Here is a 21,856-nt window from a genome sequence, read left to right on the forward strand (position 1 = left end):
AGCAACATTGGCCCCTGCTAGTTTGGAGGTCTTCATTCTCAAGGGAAGGGAAGCAACAGAGTTTTCACTGAATTGGAAGTTGAAACTTCCAACTGGCCATTTGGGGTATCTCAGGCCACTCAAGCAACAGGCAAAGAGTTAATGTACTGGCTGCCTGGCTGATCCACATTACCAAGGGGAAGTCGGGATGCCACTACATGGAAAGGGCAAGGAGGACCATGTCTGGGACCCAGGGGATTCTCAAGGGTCCCTTTCGTACTTCCACGTACAATAGTAAAAGGTAACAAAAAGCTATGGCACCCAAAACTATGCAGGACCACTGAAACTTCAGACCCTTCAGGAATGATTATTTGGATCCTTCTACCTAGTAATAAACTCCAACTAGCTGAGGTCCTGGTTGAGGACAAGGGGAACATAGAAGGACAGTGGAAGAAAGAAGTTTTTTATATGTTCACTCAATTAGTGAAATATATAATATATAAAGAGAAACATTTACTCAATTGAATATACCTATGTATCTATAAATCTCTATCTATTTATCTGTCTACCTATCAACTATGACACTGTGACATGCCTGACTGGGACATGTGCTGTACACCAGAAATTGACACATTGTAACTGACTGTACTCCAATTAAGAAAAACAAAAAACAAAAACTATGGCACTGTGACCAGTTACCAGAAGGAGGTCTATTGCAGTTCTTCCTTGCTTGGTGTGTGTGTGTTTGTGTGTGTGTGATATTAAGTGATTTTTTTCCCTCCCTTCTCCTTTTCCCTTATTATTTTATTTAAAGATTGTAGGCAATTACCAACTTTACAGTTTACTCTTCAGTTGCAGGTGCAATTGTGACTGAATTAGAGTAATTAACATCATCCAAATATGAATTCAATGACCAACTCTTGGAGCTGGATACATCTATTGGATGGTGGGACTCCTTGTTCTTCTCATTTTCAGGGAAAGGGTTAGAGTATCTTCATTGTATGCAGGATGGTTTCATCCTATTAGGTGGAAGCTACTGTTGCCGGATGGAGGTTCAAACGTGTGGATTGATGTGTGTGGATACTGAGTGTCCAAAGGGGTGGATGGTGTCAGTTATGAAGCTATTGTCTTTTAGTTCCAGATGCAGCCTTCTGTCCTCTGCTCTGTGTAACTGGACCTGGGATTCTACAAACCACATCATCTTTGTCAGCTGGCTTGGACAAGAAGGGGCATTGGAAGGCAGGACAGGTGGAGATTTTCCTTCCTCCTTTGCTTATTAACCTTATCAATGACAGTCTGGTAGCCACAGTTGATCCCAGCCCTCAGCTATTTTTCTGCAGTCAGACAAGCTTCATCGGGTCTCTTAGGAGGTACTAGCACCAGCCAAACAGCAGCCCCTCTTTAGACCTCTGTAGGCTTCCCCAAATCAAGCCCATGGGTTCTGCTAGCCCCAACCTCTTCCATGTATTCCTGCAGCTTTAGGAGTGGGGGCTGCTTCCTGCAGTGGTATTCTCTAGGTTATCCTGTTCTGTTTCTTTCAACCCACCTCCATCAGTGTAACCCATTCCCTGTAGTAAATTCTCTGTGTTGAAAAACCTAGTGTAGTTTCTGTTTTCCTGATTAGACCCTGACTGATAACAAACTATCAGGAAAGCGGTACTTACTTTTCACTGGGGTGCTAAACCACAAGAAAGTAAATTTGGAAGTGCCAGGGGTCATCAAGAGAGGTCAGCACGCCTAAGAGGAGGGCTAAGACAGAAGACATATTTAAGCATCTAGATCTAGCTATGCCTGAAGCCAACAGTATCCCTTGGACTGTTTAGTTTTCTGGGCCAATAAATGTCTCCTTTTCTTTCTTTCTTTCTTTCTTTCTTTCTTTCTTTCTTTCTTTCTTTCTTTCTTTCTTTCTCTCTTTCTTTCTTTCTTTCTTTCTTTCTTTCTCTCTTTCTTTCTTTCTCTCTTTCTTTCTTTCTCTCTCTTTCTTTTCTCTCTCCTTCTTTTCTCTCTCCTTCTTTTCTTTATTTTTCTTTTTTTTTTTTGCTTAAGGTATATCAGGTTGAGTTTGTTGTTTGCAACCAAGCGTCATGATTAATTCAAATCTCCTCGTCCCCACCCCCAGACCAGATGCCCCACTCCTCAGACCGTGAACAGCCAAGACCAACCACCTCCTACTGAAAACTTTAATGAAATCAATAAGTTAATAAGTTAACAAAGTGAGGTACTTGCATATCTGAGAACCGGGTTGGTGAGGGAACCTCGATCGTGGAAGGAGGGAGGGCTTCTTCCCAAGTCTCCTTTGGTCATAGGATGATCCCATTCTCCTGCCCCTCTCCACAGCTCTGTCTCTCAGGGGGCGGGGGTGTGGCTCTCTGGGGACAGTGCAGGGCAGGTGGGTGAGGTGAGCCAGGATAGGCTCCATCCACGGCATGATGGTCACATGCAGAGGGCATGTGGGGGCAGAGGCTGGGCACCATGGGGCTGAGCAAGAGCCAACCCCAGCCCTGGCGCTGGTGCATGCAGGTCCCCAGTCATGAGATGCGGGCAGCTGGGCCTGAGCCCCATATTCCCTGGCACCCCACAAAAGCTCACCATTGATCCACTACCCATCACCCTCCTGCTACCTGTATTGGCTTTGCAGAAGAGGGACAAAGGGGTAGGGATACCAAAGAGGCGCTGGGGGCCTGGAGTGGATGGGGGCTGCCAATTGAAGTGGAAAGTGGAGTATGGAAGGAGGGGAAACAGTGCATGTGAGCGCCATATGCACAGTTAGTGCCTGACAAATGGTACTGGCTAGATGCATTATTATTCTCTCTGGGAGTCAGAGTGACTAGGAAAGGGGCAAGCCTAGATAGAAGCAGGCCTGATAACCACCCTGGGGAAGAGCCTGGGGTCTTTCCAGTGATGCCAGGCCCCAGAGGCCTAGGCCTGAGTTGTGCTGTGGGGACACTGAGGAGGGCCCTCGGGGCAGGCAGAGGCAGTGGTTAGGGCTCCTGGGCCTGTGAGAAGCAGCTCTTGAGAAAGGGGAGCTGGTAAAGCTCTGGGGTAGGGCCTAGAAGGACCTGGGGTCATGTCAGAGATGGGTGGACAGAAGTAGATATAGCCCTGCAAGGCCAGTCCGCTGGTATCAGCCTGCAGAGGCCCAGGAAAGTCTGAGTGGCTGGCTCTCTGCTCAAGTCTCCAAGTGTGTGTGATCGTGTGTTAGGGTGAGTGTGAGAGACTTCCTGTGTGTCTGGGGAAACTTTACGGACATGTTTGTGTGACCGTGGGAGCATTGTCTGTGGGAGGTTTGGGGGAGAACACAGAAACTTGTGCTTCCAAAGGTGTGGATGGCCAGAGGGGAGTGAACATCTGGCAGGAAAGAGGGAGCCCCTGGGAGGGGACACCTGCAGATGGGAAGAAAAGCCCAGGCACTGCTCTTGGGGAGGAAAGGAAGAAACAGGCCCCATGCTGGGAGGGGAGGGACTGATAAGCAAAAGATCAGGGATGGGGGTCATGGCCAAGCAGCCTGAGACCAGCTACTGCTGGGGGCCCATCTCCCAGGGGGAGAGGGGCAGAGACCCCATGGGGGTCCCCAAAGTTGCATATTTAACACAGTTTGCATATATGGTGCCCACCTGTCTTATGGCAGGGTCCTGTGCTTGTGGGTACCTGTGTGGGCACCTTGGGCCTCAAGTGGGGCAGGGAGTTGGCGGGAGGACTTCCCTGCTCTGTCCGAAGGGCGGGCCAAAGACCTCACCTTGCATAGCTGGAAGCTGGGTCAGGGCCCAGGGCCCCAGCGCCTTGCTCCCACTGCTGGGGCAGTGCCCCTGCCAGGCGGGCCGTATCGGGCCTTGATGGAACGGGCAGGGCACTGGGGTCCCAGAGGCGGAGGGGCAGCCGCCGCTGCTGCCCTCTGTGCGGCCTGGCATCTCACGCTCCTGAGGTGAGGCGGATCGCTGGCACCCATATCGGGTATCTCACCCACCCAGGCAGCCCAATACTGCGTGTGGCCTCTCTCCCCGCGAGGGAGCGAGTTCAAGTAAGAGAGGAGTCCGGAGGCCTCAGAGGGCGGGTCCGAGCGCCGGGGCCGGGGGCTGGCCAGGTGCTGCCCCGCGGCTGAGAATTCCCTCAGTCCATGTTGGTGCTGACCGAGCGGGAGATGCTGAGCGTCTGTGCGGAGACGGAGATGTCTTCGTGGTCCACAGGGCTGTGGTAGTCGGAGGTCATGTCTGGGTCGAAGAGCGGCACTTGCACGGTGCCCAGGCTGGCCGAGGTGCCAGAGCGCAGGCAGCGCGAGTAGAAGCCCAACAGCAGGTCCAGCTTGTGCTCGATGGACTGCACCTGGGGGTGGGGAGCGGCTGGAGGCGGGACGCGGCCGGGAGGCGGGGCTTGGGAAGAGAAGGTGGGAGGCGGGGCTTGCCCAGGGAGGGTAGCATCTGGGAGACGCGGCTCCTCAGGGGGGAGGTGTGACAGGAAAGGCGGAGAGTTGGCCGGAGAGCGGAATGAAGCTGGGAACCTGGGGTTTCGTCCCCGAACGAAATTTAATTGTGATTGGTTGAGATAGTCCGGGTGATTGAGAAAGACAACTGAGGCGGGGTTAAATGAAGTAGATGGGCCTTAGAAGGACTTAGCTGAGACTAGAAACCTGGGGCCGGCCTTAGCCGGAGAGAGTGGGTTTATCAGGGTCGTTTAGCAGAGGTCGGAGGGCTTCCTAGGAGGCGGGGCTTATCTGTGGGGCGGGGTTGGCCGCGGGCCTACCCCGCGGATGCTCTGGGCTGTGGCTCTGAGAAGCGCACCCTTCCTTTGGGCTTGACGCCAAGGCCCTCCAGAGTTTCTCGGTCGAGGACTAGCTCAGCCATACCAGCGAAACTCCCTCCCACACTCACCTGCTTCTCCACCTTCACTACGCGTCCCATCATACTGATTTCATCCACCGCCTCCGCGTCAGAGGGCCCTTTGTCACCCTTCTCCCGGGCCTTCCTGTCCCCTGGGCCCCGGCCCACAATCTGGTCCACCCTGTAGGGAAAGGGAACTGTCAGAGGGCCCAGACACTGGCCACACGTCTCTCCGACAAGAATTCGAGGTTTCTTACTGAAAGAGGAGACATCCTGCACCGGTGGGAGCAGGCAGTGTGAGGCAGGGGGCCAGTTTGCTCTACCAGATGGAGACCAGGTTAAATGGAGGTACCGGCCGCTGCTCTGTGGGTTTTCCAACCACATGCTTGCGTGTGGTGGGAGCGAAGGCACCACACACAAGAAGGACAAGTTAAACAGCTGCCTGATGGGAGGACAGGTAGGAAAGGGTGGACTGGGAGGAGGGAGAGTCACAAGTAGGAATATGAGTTATTAGAGGGACAAGGCTGGAGCTGGGCCCACCTTATTCTTCTATTCTTTGTTGCAGCAAAATTCTTGAAAGTGTTATCCCTACCCTCTATTTTCAATTTCTCTCTAAAACCTCTCCAGTCAGGCTTTCATTCCCACCATTTCACCAGAACTACTGTTGTCAAGATCCCAAATGACCCCCATATTGCTAAATTCGATGATGTCTCATTCCTCATTATATTTGACCTATTAGTAGTGGTCAACATATCTGATCACCCCTTTTTCCTGCCCTCTCTTCATGTGGATTCCCAAACATCACCCTCTCCCAACCTCTCCTTCTCAGCCTCCTTTGCTGCTTTCCTCCTTTATCTCCACAACCTCTAAACATTGCAGGACCCAGGGCTCACTCCTGGGACCTCTTTTTCTATTTACTCTCACTTGCTAAGTAATGTCTTCAGTTCCAGATTTTCAGTTCCTCTATATACTGTTGACACCAAATCTATATCTCCAGCCAGTACCTCTCCTCCCAGCTTCACACTCCTCTGCCAGATCAACACTCCATTTAGATGTCGGATGGGCATCACAAGCACCACACATCCCAACTTTCCTGATCAAAATTTGCTCCACTCATTGACTTCCCCCATGTCAATAAACAGCAAGTTTTTCCTCTTGCTCAAGCCAAAACCTTGGCTTTATCGTTTTTTGTTTTTTTTTTTTCTGCACACCCCATCAGAAAACCTTGTCAGCCCTACCTTCAAAATATGTCTAGAATTTGACCATTTCTCCCCACCTCAGCTGCTTCCACCCTGGTCCAAGTCCCCAATATCTCTTGCCTGAATGTCTGGAGTAGCCCCTTTCCTGGTCTCCCTGCTTCCACTCTAACTCCTTATAGGTCATTCTCAACACAGCACCTAGGGTGACTCCTTTTCAAATATAACTCACATCTCATCAGTCCTTTGTGCAAAGCCCTCCAATTCTCACATCTTACTCTGGATGAATGCCAACATCTCTGCAGTGGTCTACAAGGCCTTACATAGTCTAAGTGCCATTAACCTTCTAACCTCATTTCCTGCTTCCCTCACACCAGAACAGGCTCCTTGCTATTCCTGAAACACCACCTCAGGCACCTGCCCATCTCAAAACCTTTGCACCTGCTGTCCCCTCTAGAAAATCTTTGTTTAAACATCAACCATGGGGCTGGTTTGCCTCATCTTCCATTTTTTCTCAAATATCACCTTTTCACCTATTTAAAATTACCCCAACACTTTAACCCTTATTTCTCTCTTTAGCCTTTATCATCATCTGACATATTCTAGTTTCACTTACTGTCATCTGTTCTCCTTCCTCTGGAATAAGAGCTCCATGAGGGCAGGGAATCTTTTGCTTTCTACCAGATACCCACTGTCTGGCAAGTAACAAATGCCCCATGACTGTTTCTTGAGAGAACAAATGAATGGGGATTGAGAATGCAGGCCAGAAGAGGAGAGGGCAAGGTGTAGGTGATTGGGGTCTTGGTGTGAGAATCTTCCTATATGCCCGGTGGAGAGAAGAGTGCTGGAGGATGTCGGAGGCAGGAGGTGAACAGCATTGAGGACAATGTGCCTATTCTCTCAGGAGATGGGAGCTCACTGATTATTTTAAGCCTATTATTTTAGGACGAGAAAACAGTCATCTAAAGACGTCCCCGAGGTGTGCAGGTCAATGCAGCTTGCAGAGGACCTGTGGCTGGGTGTTTCTTTAGGTTCAATGACAGGTGCGGAGTCTGGCCCCAGGGCGTTGAAGACCAGAAACTCCAGGTCCCGCGGCGGCCCCTAGGGTGCGCTCGGGGCTCTGAGCGGGCGCCCACGGGAGGGCCGGAGCAGACCCCCGGCGCTGGTGCGGCATTCGCCCTGTCCCCCTCCCCCGTCCGGGACCGGTGCACCCACCGGGCCTGTAGGCTCTTGATACGGCCCAGCATGTCCAGGTGCCCTGCTGAGTACTGCTCGATGACGTCCTTCACGTCGTATGGTCGCAGAGTCTCCTTGAACTTCCTTTTAGCCACCAGGAACTTCAGGATCCTGTAGGGGAGAGGGTCTCAGAGGGAAGGGATTCTTTTCCAGCCCCTTCTGTGTCCCTTTGCTACTTTGTCCAGCACCAGAGCACCTCCTGTTTGGGCCACCACAAACAGCCTCTGCTGGGTCTCCAGCTTCCCTACCTACCCACCACACTCCTGCCCGGCCCCCTAAGTTTGTTTGGTATTCCTTAATGTGCCTGTATCTGCAGTCACCTGGGAGGGCAGGGACTGGGCCGGGTTTCTCTCTGCTAGGTGGGACACAGGGCAGGCACCAGTCAACACTGCCTGATGACAGCTTAGGGGAAGACATTTTTTGCATATGCCTGTTAGCACTGCTCTGCTGGACCCTCGACACCCAAAAGGGCATCAGATTTGATCCTTGGCTTCAAGAGCACTGGTCTGAGGTGGGAGACGGAGAAGGCACAGACAATTATGGGATGACAAGGGCCATGTCAAGGAATGGAGAAAGAGGACTGGGGACCATGAGAAGGGAGAGCTTGGCTGGGGAGGTCAGGGTACAAGTCTTGAGAGTAATACTTTCCAGCGCCAGGGCAGGAAGAGGAAAGGGATGAAGGGAGGTTTTCCAGACACAGAGAGGCATGGAGGTGTGTGAGGGAGGGTCGTTCAAAGTAGCCAGGACAGGACGTGAAGGAAAGGGGTTAACCCCCAGGAGGCGGGGGGTGGAAGGGGGGTACTCCAAAGAGCCCCGAACCCCTGGCAGGGACTGGGTAATGGGAAGTTGGGGAGGTGCGGAAAGGGCCGTGTGGTTTACTCTGCTTTAGAAGGTCCGTTCTGCCTGCCTGTGTGGAGGATGCCCTGGAGGGACAGCCTGGCAGGAAGACCAGCTCCGCTCTGGGGGATGTACCTGAGCTGGGAGGGGGCAGAGGGGTTCAGCTGTGGGCCAGCTTTGAACAGTTCAGGAGAGGGGACTGAAAGGCTTCCAAATCTAGGATGACTCCCATGGCTTGGGGCACAGGGCGGGGGGTGGTAGTGCCACTGCCTGGCATGGAGACATGGGAGGAGGAGGGTGTTGGGTATGAGGGGTCTGTGGGATGGCCAGGGAGAGCTGACCTGAGCCAGGTGGCAGCTCCGGCATTGTGTTCCAGAAGCTTGGAGGGGAGAAACAGAATATGTAAAAAGGGAGTGGGGAGAGGTCTCAGACTCCCTGGGGAGCAGTAGGGGATGTCCAGCTGACACTGATTTAAAAGGAACACAGAGGAAAGAGGCATGTGGGCAGGTGCATCTCCAGGGAGGAGAGGAGGTGAGTCTGGAAGGCCCAAGGGGTGAAGCTGAGTTACAGGGTGGAGCCAGAGACTAGGCCGGACCTCCATTCTGAGGAGTTTAGGGGCCAGATCCATGGCTGCTGAGGCTAAATGACTCAGGAGACCCTGGTCCCCCCTAAATTGTCAAGGCAGGGGGACATCCAGTAGAGCCAATAGGGCAAGGGCTTTCAAACTTTTGGACCAAGACCCACCATTAAAAATACATTTTATATCAGAAACAGTACACACACCCAACTGAAATAGAAGTTTCATAAACATCATTTCTCCTTACTATGAGAGATGCCCTCTGATATTTTCTATTCTTCTTTTTTTTTTTTAATGCTGACCATGGCCCATTAAATTGATTTCACTAAGTTGATTTCAAACTATTGTGACCTGTGGTTTGAAAAGTACTATTCTAGAGGAAGTCCTAGGGGAAATAGACAGGCTGAGGTCAGGACACCCAAGGAAAGAAAGTGTGAGTCACAGAGGCCAGCGGAGGGTGAGAGTGAGACACAGAGATGGAAGGAAACTGCGCATGAGACAGAGACCCAGGCAGAAACAGGCAGATGCTGATACACAGCTAGGGAGAGAGAAATAAAGAGCTCCTGACACGAAGTGAAAGAGAGGAAGGGGAGAGAAGCAGAGAGGACACTGCGGGTGTGAGCAGAGGGACCGTGATGGGCAGCCACATTCACTGCACTCCAGATGCAATAAGTCTGCACAAACCCTGCTGGGGGCCATATGACACCTCCCCACCCCACTCACTCCCCAGGGCTCCCCCAGCCAGCACCGCCGAGGGTGCCAGGCAGACAGCAGCTGGCATGCGGGGAGCCAGGCCAGGCTTGGCCAGGAGGGCAGGCCCCAGATGGGGAGCAGAAGTGGGTGGCCCACCTCCAGCCTCAGTCTCACCTGACGGAGCGGATGACCGTCTTCACCGCGGGCATGACGTCGTCCACTGTGAGTTCACACTGGTAGCTCTTCTCCTCTGCCACTTCCTCCGAGGGGCCCTCTGAAAAGTCGGAGGTAGGGAGCCCGGTGGTGGCAGCAGAAGTGGCCACTCTCAACCCCTACCACCACCCTTAGAGGGACGGAGAGGGTTACAGAGTTCCAGGAAGAGCCCAGAACCTTCCTGGGGGCACAAGGCAGATCAGGTTCCTAGCCCTCTGGCTGCCCTACCCAGGGTGAGAAACCTCGGTTCGTTGCATGCCATCTGCCCTGTATAAACATCTGCCTGGTGGCCAGTAAGTAGGAACTACTTTAGGGCACATCTGGTCTGGCCCCTGGCAAACAGCACATAGCCCTGGAGGACGTCCCACCAGTCCCACTACGCAGGACAGTGAGCTCCAGAGACAAGGGGCTCAAGGCCTCTGCACATAATCACACACAGAGCCTTGTCCTTCACCGGAGAGGGAAGCAAAGGGCAGGTTCCCACGCCCAGCTCTGCTACTGGGGAAGCCCCCAGAGCAAGTCATTCTCCCCCGGGGTGAGAGAAATGGCTTCTCTGAGGCTGCACGGAGAAGTGATGCTATCCTGGCGTCACAGGGGCAGGAGGGGACAGGGGGCCAGGCAGCTTCTTGGCAGGGCAGATGAGGCCCTGGGCACTAGCCATGCCCAGGCGCCCCTGGGTCAGCACCTCCCAAAGACCAGTTTGTGGGGATTCTGTAACTTTCCAGGAAAGGCTGTCTGAGTTGTCTGCCAGCAGCATCTTGGGGGCTGATACAGCACAGACAGAGGCAGCATGGCTGGGTCCCCTCCCTCCAAGGCTTCCTGTCCCCAACCTCCATCCTTGTCCAGCCACCCCCTCCTTTTCCCACCCAGGGGCCTGAAGCATGTCAAAGCTGGGAGAAGCCTTTCTGGGGACTTGCTCCAACTCTCTTGTTTTCCAGAAGAGGACACTGAGGCCTAGAAAGGGGAAGTGTCTTATCTAGGTCACTGTGCAAGTCAGGAGCAGAGCTAGAGCTCAAAAAAGTGACCTCTCCAACTAGTTAAAAGCAACCCTCACCAGATCCACAGCCTCCTATTCACAGGCTGGGCAGGCAAAGAGGCACAAGGTGGGAAGCATGGGCTAGACCTGGGTGAGGATAGCAGCTCTGCCACTTACTAGCTGAGAGATCTCAGTGTCCACATCCGTAAAATGGGGCAAGAAACAGACCCCACTTCCCAGGTTCATTGAGAGAAGTGAAGGAGATAATCCCATGTGGGGCTGCTCACAGTCAGGGCTCAGTTCAGCAAAGATGGCCTCCTGCTCCTTCCAGAGCATGTGTGTAAGGCTGCTAGCTTTTGTGGAGCATTTACTATATCCCAAAACTCTTCTATTCACCTTCTGTGGATAACCTCATTTAATCTTCACAACAATCCTCTGAAGTCAATATGATTATTGGCTCCATTTTACAGAGGAGGAGAATGAGGCCCAGGGACATTAGGTTACCTGCCTCAGATAAGTGACAAAGCTAGGATTCAAACCCAGGCAGCCTGGCTCCAAGGCCTGTGCTCTTATCCACTACCAAATGCTGCCTCTCCATTTTCCTTTGATTCTCAGGCTGGAGACCAGCCAAGCAGGTATTATGACCCCCATTTTACAAATCAGAAGACTGGTGCCCAAAGATGGTCAGTCTGTTGCAGAGCTGGGACTAGAACCAAGTGTTTCTACCCCAAGCTCAGACTCCTCACCCTGCCACCCTCAGCGGGTCCTGGCCGCAGACATGCTCACCCTCCGCAGAGGTGCGGGGTTTGAGTCGCAGAGAGGCCCGGAAGCGGGTGCGGTCATTGAAGCTCCAGCTCTTCTGCACCTTGGTGGGGCTACTGGCCTCACCCACCTGCTCGCTGCTCGGGGAAGTGGGCATCTGCGGAGGTGCCAGGTGCTGCTTGGAGGGGCCTGTCCGCCGCTGGGAGCTGCCCATGCGGATGCGGTCTTTGATGCCCATCCGGCTGCTGGCAGGGCAGGGTGGGCAGGGGGAGAGCCAAGTTAGCCAGGGCTGGGGGCGGGTATGAGTGGGGACACAGCTGACTTAATACTTGGGGGTGGCTACTGGGGCTGATTCTCCACCAAGGGGAGACTTCCTGGGATAGGACAATGGTGTGATAAGGGGGGCCCTGACTCCTATGAGTTGATCCAGAGCCAGTCTGAATAGCTCTCCGATCCACCCCCACCTCCCACCCCTCATTGCCCAGACAGATAAGGGGTGCACAGGAGACAGATGTCAGAGTGGAAGGAGTGACAGAAACCCAAGAAGGGAATCAGAGACAGACAGGAGGACAGGGGAGTTAAGCCAGGCCCAGGTGGGTGGGTGGGTGGAGGTGGTGACCCCTTTGGGCACAGACAGGCTACTGAGGGATGGAGCATCTCCCTTGGCCGTGCACACTGAGGTAATCCCCAGCTCCTCCCTGTACACAGGGGCGGGCTGTATGGAGTTGAGGGTGTGTGCGTGTGTATATGTGTGTGCTTGCATCACACAGGTGCCAGCGTGTATACATATGTTGGCATGTCTGTACATGTGTTGATTAATATTTTCCTCCTTGGCTGACTACTGGAGCTATCTGACCCCACACTGGTCAGGTCAGGGCTTTAGGACCTGGTACAGTTGCATAGCCAGTGGACTGCAAAATTCCAAAGGTCTCCGTCACTCAGACTTCAGTGTAAATGCTGTGCACGCTGGAGGTGTGCAGTGTACCGGCCTGCTGGGGGTCTTGGCCGTGTGAGTGTAGCTGCAGGGCCCACATGTATGCCCAGGCCAGGCCTGGTGCCTATCCTCTCAGTGAAGATCTGTAACCTGTTCTTCTGTGGTCTCCCCGCCTAAGCTCTGCCCATCTGGACTGACGTCCTGTCCATGTGACCTCTCTACTGCCTCCTGAGTCCACAGTTCAACAGCACCTACAGAAGTCTGTGTGCATGTGAACACACGTGTGCATGTCTGTGTGTGCTTTCAGACTTCCCTTCCCACACCCCAACTCCCCTCCCATCCCCCAAATCTTGGAGGAAGACAGGTGAGGGGACGCCTCAGGTTCCCCAGGACAGGCCCTGCTTAACCAGTACCTGGTAGAGTAACTCTGTGTCCAAGAGGTTCAAGGACCATGTTATCGCTGTTTGAATAGGACCTATGCAAACATCCCCATCCCGTGCCCCGTGGTGTCCCTGCTGCCTCCCTGCTGTGACCTGCCACTTGAAGGGCCCCCTTCAGACAGCTTTGGGGCCCTTGCGCCCCAAATATCCAGGGCCCTGGTTCAGGAGAGCACCAGCCAGTCTTGGAGGAGGCCTGAGGTGGGGCAGGGCTGAGGAAAGAGACCGTGTCACCTAGTCTCAGGGACTTTCAGATCAGGGGCTGATCAGAGGACAGATTCTGGTTTCAGGGCAGAGTGGGAGCCAGGGTCCTCCATGCCCAGGGCATGGGGGACAGGGTATAGGGCCAAGGTGCTGAGGTAAGGGAGATCTTGAAACCAGGGGCACCTTTGGAAGGTGCCTTTGGGAAGGAACCTGGGATGTAGGGCCATCCTCAGGGGTAGGGACCTCTGCCCAGAGGAGAGAGGTTATAGTCGAGGATGGGTCCCTTGAGGATATCAGAAGGGAAGGATGGGGTGGCCCCCACAATCCAGCATGCTGTTTGCTGGCCCAGGATCCCCTCCACACATCCCAAATATTCCAACCAAAGTTTGAGGTTGGCTCTCCCAAACTTTCCTCTGCAAAGCTGTTCCTTCAGGCTCTCCTCATGCGGGCAAGCACCCCCCACCCCAACCGGTCCGTGCAACCCCTCTTTCTGTCCTCCACTCCTCCAAGGGGCAGAGGAAGAGACGGGTGGAAAGGGACCTGACACTCAGCCAAGGGCAAGGAACTCTGGATCTCTGCGCCCTGCACGTCACTCCAATGGTGTTCGGGGGGAAGGGGATGACCTCCCTGTCACAAGAAGTGTGCAAGCAAGACTGAGCTTGCACTCAGCAGGGCTTATGAAGGCAGGGGTCTGGGGGCTTGCACTAGAGGCCTTGAAAGGTCCCTCTCCAGCTCTGATTCGGTGATGGTTGATGAAGCTTCCAGCCTGGTTTGTGGGGTTCTGTATCTTTCTGACCAACCAGAGACCCTGCGCTCCTCTTCAGGGTAAGAAGGCACTGTTTTCCCAGGGGTGGCCCTGGATTCCAGCTCCCTGGGCAGGGCCCAGAAAATGGCTTACATCAGCCTCTCTGGAGCCTAAAAGCTCAACGAAAATGGAAAGAAACCTGACACACAGTGGACATCGAAAGAGCTTCTTCCCCTCCCAAGCTCCTTGGAACACACAAGATTCCACCTGACTGCCTGAGCCCTTTCGGTGTTCTCAGACACTTCACGTGGCAGGTTCTATAGTCACCACCCCTATTTTATAGACGTGGACACAGCTTCCAAGGTCATAGAGCTCCTCGAGAGGGAGCAAGGACTGGAACCCAGTTTGCTCTGACTTCAGAGACTGTGTTCTTTCTCTGGGGCAAGCTACCAGGATTGGTTCTCAGCTGCAGGCTATTTTGTTCTCTAGGGGACATTTGGCTAGAAACAGTTTTGGTTGTCACACTGAGGGGTGCTCCTAGCATCTAGGTAGAGGCCAGGGATGCAGCTAAACATGCTGAACAGTGCATGTGACAGCCCCCAACAACAAAGAATTTTCCAATCAGGGATCGGATATATGGGCTTGACTGGGGCTGCCCTGTTGGAGAGGGCGAGCTCGGGGCACAAACTGCCCTCTGACTGCCCTGCTGGACCCAACCCCACCCCGGCTCAACTTCCACAGGGATTTCTGTAAGGACTCCATCGGCCTGCCAAAAGCCAAGCTCATGGGGGACCAGAGGCAGCCTACCCTACCCCTGCATACAGCCCCTCTCTTCAGAACTGCAGGAACAGCTGCATCGCTGGCCTCTCTGCCCTGACCTTGCCCTTCCTGCCCCCCGATGCCAACACAGCCAAAGGAATCTTGCAAAGGGACAGATCTGACCCAGAGACACCTCGGCTTTAGCCCTCAGCGTGTTCCTGTGTCCTACAGCCATGGTTTCCAAGTGCATATCATAACACATCAAACTGCATGAGTCTAGCGTTTGTACAGCACCTCCTCTGAGCCAGGCACAGTTTGAGCGGAAGCAGATCCTATTATCCTCTGCATTTTACACCTGGGGAAACGGAGGCACAGAGGGCTTATGCCCAAGGTCCCCTCGCCACATTTAGATCCAGAACCCACGTTTCTAAGAAACAGTGGTTTCTTCTTGGGAGAGCAGCCAGGAGCTCTGTCACCCATGTCTTCCTCATGGGCTCCCCGATCCACAAGGCTCCCAAGGCACTTTGGGAAACCCAGGACTCCGTGAGCCCGAGCTGCCAGGCAGTTCCAGCAGGATAAAGCTCACTAGGGGCTTTTGGGTTCTTCATGACCCAGCCTCAGCTCCCGACCTCCCGCTCTCAGATCTGGCCACGCTGGGCTGCCTGCTCTTTGCCACCGCTGTGCCCTCTCTCACGTCCTTACCTTGGTGTGCACTGCATCTTTTGGCCACACCTCTGGGGGCGCCCTCTGGGTGACATGCCTGCCCCAAGCTCCACGGCCCCTCTGCTTCCTCCTTGAGTTGTGCTCATCACATCGAATAGCAGTTGCTCTTTGCACGTCTCTAGGCACCATATTTTATTTACCACTGTGTACCTACTGAGGGCCTGGCCCAGGGCAGTTACCAAGGAACATAGGGGTGATGCAGCTAAAAGAACTGGGTCCCGGAGTTAGTAAAGGAGGCACCAATCCCAGCTCCTTCGGGCATCTGCTAGGTCCCAGTGCTCAGTGGGGAGCCAGGAAGCTAAACCTAAGGCCTGGCCAAAGTCAGAGTGGGGAGGACCCTCAGAGAGCCTCTAGTTCAATCTGCCCATTCCACAGATGGGAAACTGAGGTCCAGAGAAAGGAAGCAATTTGGCCAAGATCACGCAGGGAGAGGTCAGCAGCAGAGCCCAAGGCTCCTGTAGGTGTCCCTCCTGGCAGACTGGACACCAGGCCCATGACCCCAGACCTAGCAGAGGCATCCCCAGAAAGATGAGGGGTTCCTCAGGGCCCCAAGGCAGACGGCAGGCGGCAGGCACATGCACCTTGTCCTTGGCTCCTTCTGTCCCCCTCTCCAGCCCCCAAACTGGGTGGGGCAAGGAGGAGTGGGGACAGGAGGAGCAGGTGAGGGGGTACCTCGGTCTCCAGCTGGCGTGGATCCGAAAGAAACTCCGTTTATTACTAAACATCTGGCTGGAAAGTTGAGAACAAGACACAAACAGAGGTTAGTGGGAAGGAGGCAAGTGGGCAGAGCCTGGGGAGCTGCCAGGATGGGGCCGGCCTCCTGTGGCTGGTGGGAGAGAAGGACCCCCCTAACACACACACGTAAATCATCCTCCAGCCCACGTGCCCAGAATACAGAGGTTCTCAAGCTTTGCATAAGGATCTCCTGGGGAGCATGTTAAACATGCAGTATTCTTTGCCCCTTCTCCAGATTCTCATTCCATGGGCTTGGGGAGAGGTCCAGGTATCTGCATGTTGAACAAACGTCCCATGGGATGCTGATGCAGGAAGTCAGTGGACCATGCTTTGAGAACCACTATCTTATCACTCATCACAAAAACCCCAAAGAGAGGAGGTGCTGGCCCCAATGCCATCCCTCAGGAAGTCCTGCTCCTTGCAGTCCTGGGAATGTGCTCAACCTTAGTCCATCTACAAGGATACTCACTGTGTGGCCAACCAGGTGTGTGTATGAGTGTGTGTGTGTGTGTGTGTGTGTGTGTGTGTGTTTTGTGGGGGGATCCTGTCTTGGACACCCACCCCATGGGGCTCACACAGCAGAGATTAAGGATATGGCCATTTGGCCTGAGCTTGGTGCCTGATCGCCTAGAAATCACAGCTCAGGCCCCTGGGATGCCTGGGAAGAAGGGACACTCCACCACCATCACCATGAGCCCAGCCACACAGACACTGCAGGGCAGACAGACACAAGGCTGGGAGTTAGTGATGGCCAAGTCCTCAGCGGTCATCTGTTCCTAGGCTTTCAGGAGTCCAGAGACCCAGAGCCACTGTGAGGGGTGGTACAGGTGCTGGGGTCCAGGATAATCTCCACTCCCAGAACTCCCTTACTCAGGTAAAGTGAAACCAGAGGGAACTGAAGCTACAGAGAGCCCTGGCTCAGGCCCTGGGCAAGGTTGCTCAAAAGCCAAAACTTTTGGGTTTCTACCTGTAAGCCCTGGTTGGGGAGGGATGGAGACAACACTGTAGGACCTTCAGGTAGTGACAAAGAATACAAGTAGGGGCTCCACTGTGGACTCTCTTCCAGGGAGCTCCTAGCCTGGCCTGACCAAATATGCTTCCCCTCCCCCCAGAGACCTAGAAGGGCCCTCCCTCTCTATCCACTTCCTGTTCAGCCCCTGGCCCTCCCTGAGACCTGAAAAGGAATTCTGCTCCCAGCATCCTCTGCACCAGACCCCCCTCCTCCCTGTTCCCCAGGCCTTTTCAGCTGAGAAACCCAGAGAACCCAGAGCCCCTGATCAGCCTAACTGTTGCTGATTTTCTGCCCAGAACCCGGAGGCTCAGAGTGACCTGATGACTTTCTCAAGGACACACAGCATCAGGCAGCAGAGGCAAGCTTCCACTGCACCTCCTCCTTCTGAGCCCCGAGTGGTTCACCTCTTCTCCTCTCCCTTATTCTGAGCCTGGGCCTCAGAATCACACCTGAGGCTCAAGGCCCATATGTCCACTTGGCTGATTCAGGGATGATATGTAAAGATGAGACAAAACAAACAGACTGGTAGTGAACAGGGTATGACTGAAGGGCAATTTGAATCCTTGATCTCAAAGTTACACATCTACAGGAGTAGCTGCTTTTCCATACTGTGAGTTAGTGGGCTTCTTTATCCAAATATACCTGAAATTCCATTATTTATGAATATTTACATGGGGGTAAGCATTGTTCTTTCTTTGTTCTTCTTTCAAGATGCAAAAACTGAGGCAGATCAAGGGGAAAGAGACTGTTGGAACAACAAAATGTCCCTCCATAAGGAAGAAAGGCATTGTGGGAGAATCCCAGGAGGACCCTCTGGGATTAGCAAAGCTGCAGACAAGGGTTGCACAAGACAAGAGCATTAGTCATTGGCTGAGTTTACATAGGCCCTACAGCAGTTCTTAGTCACAGAGCTCTCTTTCCAGCTGGCATCTCGTTCCCAAGAGGCAAGTTCAGTGTCAAGCCCCTTCTAGAGGAACATGCTGGGGAAGGGGCCCTCACACCCATCTGGTGCCCACGATTACCTGAGCCGTAAGCACCTGTGGCCAGCGGCCTCCTCCTCTCTCCAGCTTCCCGGGAGGGATGGGGGTGCAGGGATGGAAGAGTGAGGGGGACGTGGAAACAGAGAAAGAAAGAGGACAATGGAATGAATGGAGGAGGTGATGGGGAAGGACGGTGTGGACCTCTCCCCAACTCAGACCCTTGGAGCCCCAGGTGGCAAAACGTGAGTCAACTCTGGCCTCTCCAGAAAGACTCTCAGTCTGTACCTGTAGAGCCATCCGACGACAATTGTCCAGGCCTCATGACAAGGCCTGGGAGTCCCCAGAACAGGCCCAGACACCCACATAGTGGCTGGAAGCAGGTCTGAGAGAGGATGAGACAAAGAATGGAAAAGGAGGAGGAGAAGCAAGAGGAGGTGGCAGCCCCAGGGGGCCCCTACCTTTCCCCAGGACAGAAGGAGGCGCTGCCTGGCCGGTGGCAGGTGGCAACGGGCGGGTAACGGGAGGGCGCTCCGTCGGGTACTGGCGCCCGCCGCACCTCCAGGGGCCGTAGGCCCCCGTTGCGGGCCCGTTGCACGTGCTCAAACAAGAGGGCCAGCTCTCTGCAGGAGAGGGCGCCGTCAGCGGCAGGCAGAGCCCTGGCACCACCTCCTCACCCCAGGGCCCCCGAGCTCCTGACTCAGACCCTGCCAGGCCCTGCCTCTCTGGAGATGCTCAGCAAACACCCTAGGCCTGCATAGGCAGGGGTGTGGGTGGGAGACTAGCCTTCCTCCCTCCCTTTCTACACACTCAGTTCCTGGGAACTCTCAGGGATGCCAAGTATGACGGTGCAGGATGGGCACCCTTACGCCAGGGCAGGGGGAACTCAAATCCAGCTTACTCTCTGCTCAGCAAGCCGAGCGCCTGGACATGGAGCTGTGCCCACCTGGAGGCCAGTGGCAGCCCTGAACTCCTCACCGTCCAGATCTGACTGGATTTTAGGGGGAAACTGAGGCTGAGGAGGGAGACTCAATGTAGCAGCCCAGCTTCCTTCTCCTGCAGCATTCGCTCTTGCGGCTGGGTTCTTGGAGACTAAGTTTCTTCACTCTCCAGACCATTTCCTGTTTCCATAACCCAAGGAGGATATCTTCCCTCTCTGCCTTCCCATTGTACAGATGAGGAAACTGAGGTCCAGGGAGCAGGACTCAGAATTTTCTATTCTATTTCATTTCATTTTTAATGGAGGTACTGGGGATTGAACCCAGGACTGCATGCATGTTAAACATGTACTCTACCACTGAGCTATATACCCTCCCCTCTGGGTCCAGAATTTTCAAACCAAGCTCTGACCATCTTACCAGAGGACCCAGGACACTCTCCAAATCGTCCCTCCCTATCACACACACATATTTCTAAGAAACTAGCCTCTGCCCACCTCCTCCAGGCCTGGCCTTGAGTCCTTAGGTCTACTTCTAGAAAGGATGACTCCTTCTAATCTAACCACCATCCCTGTCTGTGAGGTGGGAGCTTGCCTCTGCCAGGTGGAGAGACGAGGGGAACCAGTGTGATTCTGGGAGCACCCCCCCCACCAGCCCCTTCTCTCCTGCTCCTTCCCTGGGAAGCCCCAGGGTCTGGGAAGGAGCAGGGAGTGGGGCAGCCAGGTGTAGGGGTGAGTGGGATCACGCAACAGCTGCTCTTGGAGAACAAATGAGGCAAAAAAGGCGCGGGCAGAAATGCTGAACACAGCAGCCTCACCCCGCCGCTCTTGATGCCCGCCTGCCCGCAGGACTGAGTCACTCTCCAAGGTCTTCATCCCTGCCCCAGGGCCTGGCCAGGAACTTGGCCACACAAATCTTGGTGACGCTGTTAATAATCCCTGGTGTGGGCCCATCCCCATGCAGTCTTACCCCAGCCTGGGCCAGTGGAGCGAACCCACCTTTGGGCCCTAAGGCTGCTTCCTGGCACGGGTACATATTCACGATGGGGATGCTGGGATGGGTGGGCACTTGCACCCAACCCTGGCCCACACGTTCTTGCCCACACCCCGCTCTCTCTATCCAGCTGCAATACTCCAGGCTGGCAAACACTGCTCCCAACTCAGACTGAGGGGAGTGAGCTGGCTGGGCCACTGCCCTGAGTGGCATCAAATCTGGGTGACCACGCAGACTGCCAGCACTCCCAGACCCAGGGCTTAGCCAGTGGGCGGGGCTCCTCCCCATGCCCTGTGTCCAGTGTCACCAGTTCCCTGGGTATAGCACAGTGGCAGAGAGAGCACTCCAGGCTATGGGTTACAGAGCCAGCCCCAGATGCTCCCATAGGAGCTGTCACCCCTTTCCCACCCTCCAGGGCTGAGTCCCAGCCATTTGTCCTCAAGGGGCATTACCACCAACCCCCCCTCCCCCCTACAGCCAGGCCTACCTGAAGGACGGGAGGATGCTGTCATAGTAGTACCAGGTGGCTGTCAGGTAGGCCCGGCTCGTGTCGGTGGAGTACAGGCGCCACGCAGCCTGGTGGATGGGAGAAAGGGGAAAGGTGTGAGGGCCAAGGCATCAGGGAGGGCTCTCAGCCCCTCACCAGCCCTCTGCCCCCAAAAGAACCCAGTTCTCAGGCAGAGGCCAGTTCCAATTCTATAGCCGCCAGCAGGGCCAGAAGGAAACGGAGGCCTGGAGAGAAATGATTTCCTCAAGGTGATGAGCGTATCAGAGTCAGAGCCAGGGCCTTGCAGTGTGGGAGTTAAGAGCTGGGGCTTTGTCAGGCAGAAGTGGGTTTGCAATCCCAGCTTTTGCTGCCTACTCATATGAACAAGTAAGTGAAGCTGCAGAGCCTCAGGCTCCTCATCTGTAAAATGGACGTAATTCTAATTACCCAACAGGGTGTTGTGAGGACTAAATGGACGAATGTATATTAAATGCCAAGAATGGTGCATGGCACAGAGTAGGCACTTAATACAAAGTTCCCCTGTTAAACACTCCTGTTATTGCCTGTTACCACAGCTGATGAATGTCTTTTCATTGGGGATTTGATTAATGGTCTCTCTCAGACTGTAAGCTATGTCTTGGTCAGCACTGTATCCTCTGGCACATGTTCTGCAAATGTTTGGGGAATAAATACTGACGAAATGAATTATTATTACTAATGATAATCCCACCCCATCCTTCCCAGCTGCCTGTCACTGCCCATGGGGTGGAGGAGGGGAGGAAAGAGCATCACCTACCAACCCCTCGGCATCCATGAAGTTGCAGGGTTTCCTCTGCAGCAGGAGGGATGAGGGTCAGATAAGAGGAAGGACTGTCCCTCTTCCCAGGTAAAGAGAAGAGCCAGGTAGGGGCTGTGAGTTGGGCGATCAATGAGGACAGGGAGGCGTGGGAAGTGCTGGGCAGGACAAAGAAGAACTGGGCCCTTCTTTGGATGCCTCTTGTCCTTAAGGGACTGCCCAATGCTGACCTCACTGGCCAGGCACCTTCCCAAGACAGGAATATTTTTACTTCCTGCTTGCCTAGGCCCCTGGCTTGGGCTGGGGAGCAGCTGCCAGAGCTGTCTCATTAATTATGGGTACCACAATACCAGCTGTCTTTCTGCATGGACTGTGCCAGCCGCCTGCCCCTACAATGCCCCTCGGAAGACCAGCTCCCAGGGGACAGCGGCCATTGTGCCCCAAGGGATGCTGAGGAGGAAAGGCTGGGCTGGTGGCTGGAGATAGCAGAGATGAAGAGGGGGTTCCACCCTGGGGAGGAGAGATAAGGGAGGGTGAATCAGACCTGAGCTGGGGGGTGAGAGGGTGGCAAGGGGGGAGCACGCTGAGGTGGGCTGTGTCAGTGTTCCCCGAACTATTTCCCACAGGGGGTTCTCTTGCCATGCCCTAACTAGAGAGAAGCCGAGGCTGAGTGCCAGAGTCACAAAAACTCACAGTCCTCGCCTCAGCCCGGGCCCCAGTCAGAATGCCTCAGACTGTACGGGAAACTGAGACCACGCACTCCCGTTTCTTTCTGCATCCTTGGCTGGCTCAGTTCGGCCTGCCCAGCCACTAAATGCTAAGGTTCCAAAAAG

General features: G+C 54.3%; 1 protein-coding gene across 4 annotated transcripts in view; it reads right to left on the reverse strand.

Moving 5' to 3' along the window:
* Window positions 1–2,145: 2,145 nt before the first annotated feature.
* KCNQ4 (potassium voltage-gated channel subfamily Q member 4) overlaps window positions 2,146–21,856 on the reverse strand; it is a 53,642-nt gene continuing 33,931 nt past the window's right edge. The window contains exons 8-15 of one of the 4 annotated variants that reach the window (XM_074376722.1): window positions 20,228–20,316; window positions 18,271–18,432; window positions 17,855–17,899; window positions 11,308–11,528; window positions 9,507–9,606; window positions 7,205–7,336; window positions 4,845–4,974; window positions 2,146–4,346 (exon numbers count right to left, since the gene is read on the reverse strand). In XM_074376722.1, the coding sequence (XP_074232823.1) occupies window positions 4,182–4,346; window positions 4,845–4,974; window positions 7,205–7,336; window positions 9,507–9,606; window positions 11,308–11,528; window positions 17,855–17,899; window positions 18,271–18,432; window positions 20,228–20,316 (1,044 nt within the window). In that variant the 3' untranslated portion in view covers window positions 2,146–4,181. The remainder of the gene's footprint in view (window positions 4,347–4,844; window positions 4,975–7,204; window positions 7,337–9,506; window positions 9,607–11,307; window positions 11,529–17,854; window positions 17,900–18,270; window positions 18,433–20,227; window positions 20,317–21,856) is intronic. The other 3 variants (XM_074376720.1, XM_074376723.1, XM_074376721.1) reach the window with 3 other exon arrangements.

Source organism: Camelus bactrianus, chromosome 13 (genome assembly GCF_048773025.1).
Source record: "Camelus bactrianus isolate YW-2024 breed Bactrian camel chromosome 13, ASM4877302v1, whole genome shotgun sequence".
In the NCBI taxonomy this organism is placed as follows: Eukaryota; Metazoa; Chordata; class Mammalia; order Artiodactyla; family Camelidae; genus Camelus; species Camelus bactrianus.